The sequence below is a fragment of the Pyxicephalus adspersus genome, chromosome 9 (assembly GCF_032062135.1).
Source record: "Pyxicephalus adspersus chromosome 9, UCB_Pads_2.0, whole genome shotgun sequence".
Classification (NCBI taxonomy): domain Eukaryota; kingdom Metazoa; phylum Chordata; class Amphibia; order Anura; family Pyxicephalidae; genus Pyxicephalus; species Pyxicephalus adspersus.
The window spans coordinates 20,781,981-20,785,887 of record NC_092866.1 but is presented as its reverse complement, the minus strand read 5'-3'; the positions used below and the strand labels follow the sequence as shown (position 1 = coordinate 20,785,887).

Sequence of the window (3,907 nt, the reverse complement as noted above, 5' to 3'; positions counted from 1 at the left end):
GACAATCAATGGCACAGAGTGATCAGAAGGGGACAATCAATGGCACAGAGTGATCAGAAGGGGACAATCAATGGCACAGAGTGATCAGAAGGGGACAATCAATGGCACAGAGTGATCAGAATGGGACAATCACTGGCACATGGGTGATCAGAAGGGGACAATCAATGGCACATGAGTGATTTTCAACAATAAATGTGTACTGTAGTCTTCTTCATGGAAAAACAGGACATCCCCCTGAAAAAAAGACCTAGGGCATATTTTGGCATTTCAAAAAATATAAGACAGTGCCTTATCATAGGGGAAACAGGGTACCTCACTGATATCACTGACTTACCCCTGGTCTTACTGCATCATGCACATAACCCCCACCAACTGGCCACTGTATTGCCACAACAAATCCTGTCCTCTGGCTACACCACTGCAACAATGCCCTGCCCACCAACACTGCTCCTACATGCATAACCCTGCTCATTGGCACTGCACTTTAATTACTGCCAATACACCAGGGCCACATGTCTTTACTGGCTACTAGTGTAATGACATGCACTAGCTCAATCTCTACTACTGGGTCATGGTTAGTTGTAATTACATCATTTCTAGTTTATGATTTGATGTAAAATACATATTGAAATCTGAAACGCATCTCTGTGATCTAAAAATTGCATTTGCCTTTACAGCTTTCTGTATACCAATGGGTACCTGGCTGGATGTGCACATCGATAGGAAGAGTTCTCCACTACTGAAGGAAGAAAGCAGCCTTATTACTGAACCGCACTGGACCACTTGTCTTTCTAACAGCACTAATGACTTTAAAACTTGAGGTGCAGGCTGATTTTTGTTCTGTCTGTATTGCAAGTGACTATGATTGTGTATGTCACTACATTAGATATTTTTAATAGCTGTTTGTAGTAATTTGAATGTGTTTAATATATTTATAAATTGTGATAGTGGGAGAATACACTGAGAGATGATGTTATATATTGCTTAGCTTCACGGTTCCTCCAGGGTACCTCTGTTTAAAACTTTCATAGAGAGCCTCAGCCAACAGTGGGAGTAGTATGGTAGGAGGTCACTTTTGTATTGTCCCATGGATTACCTAGGGAGAGTGTTTGAGTGGTCCAGTTCTAATCATTTATAGTGTCATAGTCTTGATTGAACACCCATGGCACTAGCACTTATAAGACTTTTTCCACAGTAAATGTTGACTTACACCTAAACCCTACCCAAGTGTTCCAGTGTGCCCAACGTCACCCTTTATCTTAAACAAGGGACCTATGCGAGTGGTTGTGTTTTTGTTCTAGTGGCTAAACAGAGCTCAAAGAAACTTATTGGGAGAGAGTTAGAATTATATTAGGGTTGCTTATTTGAGGGGGATTTACCTTGTGGGTTCCTGTATAAATTACTCCAAACTTCTTTCCTCCTGTATGTATCCACATAATAAAGAGGTACTATCCTTGCCTATGCAGGAAAAGGAACATACTCAGCTTGTCAGCACTCCTCTCTTTGTTGACGATGGCTCTAAAATTATCATTGTCAGCAGCTATGGGATGAAGTGATGCCCCTTCCCGACAGTGCCCAGGCCTAGTGATTTGCTGCACTGTGACATAAGAGAAGGTCCAATGTTCACTATTAACTTTAGCTTCTGCGAAGGAGACAGGTGCGTCATGGAAGCATTGGCAAGGTGTGGGTGACTATGTTCTGCATGGCAAGGTGTCTCCTTTAATTTCCCCAAAAAAATAGATATAACCGTGTCCCCCGTGGTATCTGGATAGTTAGGTTTTAGTTGTAGGTGTAGCAAAGAAGAAGACACTGGTAGGAGAGGTTTAGTGAATAGATGGTGGCTGGGTGTGATAACATGATCCACATGATGCCACTCAATAGCTGTCAATTTAACAAGCCTGTGCATAAATGTTCATGTTATTACAACACAATTGTTTATGCACTGTACAGACACAAGTGATACTCATTTATATGAATTAACGCTGAGGCTTAATGTCAATGTTTTGACATACTTTACATGTATTGTCATGTGAAATAGAAACGTATTGACCTCTAATGTCTGAAAGCATGATCTTTGGTACAAACTGTTTGTTTTTTTAATTTTATGATGTGTAGTTCCTGTCCTATATACCTTTGTGAAAATAAATAAATGTATTAGTAAAATTCCTTTTTCCCTCTTGTGTTTAAAGCTTTGGTACACCAATCAGAGGCAGCTCAGCTCATGATTTGTCAGGCTACCTATGCATGTGCCAGACCTTACAGGTGCCGTTAAGAAGTTGCAAACAGAGCAGTAAAAAACAGGGCAACAAATGTAATAAAAATTATGGTCACTTTTTCATCTCATTTCTTGTTGTGAGTAAAGGACAGAAAGTAAAGTCTGTTCTTGCTAAAGCATTCTCTAGGAACAGCAGAAAAATCCTTGGCATGTTGTATGCAACATATGGGCTAAAACTTCAACTGGGCTTTTAGCCTTGAAATCAGTGCTGCTTACAACAAACATATATTTTTGACCCTTCTCTTTACATGCACACTTATCCAAAGTTTGGAAATTTTTACCTTTTGTGGATATTTATTTTATAGATATCATTGAATTAATTGGTTTAAATGTGGAAAAAGCCATGCCTGAGCCTTCTTTTTTAAAAGTTAGTTTATTGTTTTTAACAACCACAAGGATTGTATAACAGCTCAAATAGAAACACAATGGGACTTTAATGGTACTAAATAGATTTAAAATGGAACTAAATCCACTATATTCACCTGTCCCTTTTTCTTTGAAGGATGCCATTATCTTCTTTGTTCTCTTCCTGAGGATGATCCTTGGCCATCTTGATTTGCCGGGCCAGGATGCTAATTTGTTAAGACTGCAGAGAATAATTGATATCTATCTATGCCATAAATCAACCCCTGAGACTGCACACATCTTTTCTTCCACTAGCAATCTGACTGCCAGTAAAAGTCACAAAACTGAAGGCTTCTACCCTGAGTTTTCTGTATTCCATCAAACCAACTAACTTGCACACCCTCTCGTCTACCAACTTCTCAAATCTGTGATAACTGCAATATAGAGCCAAGATAAAATGAAAATCTGGCCAAATATTTTGCGGAAGGTCTAGAACATCATATTATGTTTTATTTGTATCAATTGGGGGTAATTGATGATAACCATTGAGGGGAAATGTCCCCTCACTTTCTGTTCTTTCAACACCCTGTGTGTATGGGGTTACCAAGATATTACAGATCAGGAAGAGAAACTTTCCCTCGGACACAGACAGCCAAAAACTATAAGAAGTTCTAAACTATTAAAAAATAATAGCTAAATAGATGGTGATTAATGAAATGTGGAAGGAGAAGGTTATTGAGAAAGCAAACATTTTACAATTAGTATTGTTTCTGAGTGTTACAGTACACATACGCATTGACCCAGAGATTCCATAAAGGAAAGACATCTGGTAAAAAAAAAGGTAATAGTTGATATTTTGGGTCTGATTTAATAAAGCTCTGCAAGACTGGAGAAGATAGAGGGTGAACCTGGGTCAACCAGCAATCTCTCTGAGCTTTATTGAGCTGTGTCTTCCTGGAAGAATGTCAGTAAGTAGGTATCTGCAGAATGATGGCAGTTATTACAATGATGTAAGTTAGTTACAGGGTAGCAGAAAGTGCATTAATAATGTGGTTTTCATTTCACAAGCTGGCCTTTTATTCTCCTAATTTATCTCACATTTTCAGACAATTGTCTGCTTAGATCTAAATTGCTTTTTGAGTCTTGCAATTCCTGCCATTGATTTATTGCAGAGGAACCTGGAGGGGCTTTTTGCATGACTTTGGCTGTTCTGCAAGCTCTTGTAACTCTTTAACCTCCTGAGCGTTACACTGAGGTCTAGATTTCTGTACCAAAAGTGATCCACTG

At 39.0% G+C, this 3,907-nt stretch overlaps 1 protein-coding gene across 2 annotated transcripts in view; it reads left to right on the top strand.

Moving 5' to 3' along the window:
* The window catches only part of HSDL1 (hydroxysteroid dehydrogenase like 1), a 7,631-nt gene extending 5,491 nt beyond the window's left edge, over positions 1-2,140 (top strand). For both annotated transcript variants that reach the window (XM_072422888.1, XM_072422889.1), the window contains exon 5: positions 678-2,140. In XM_072422888.1, coding sequence (XP_072278989.1) covers positions 678-743 — 66 coding nt within the window. In that variant the 3' untranslated portion in view covers positions 744-2,140. The remainder of the gene's footprint in view (positions 1-677) is intronic.
* Positions 2,141-3,907: the final 1,767 nt, after the last annotated feature.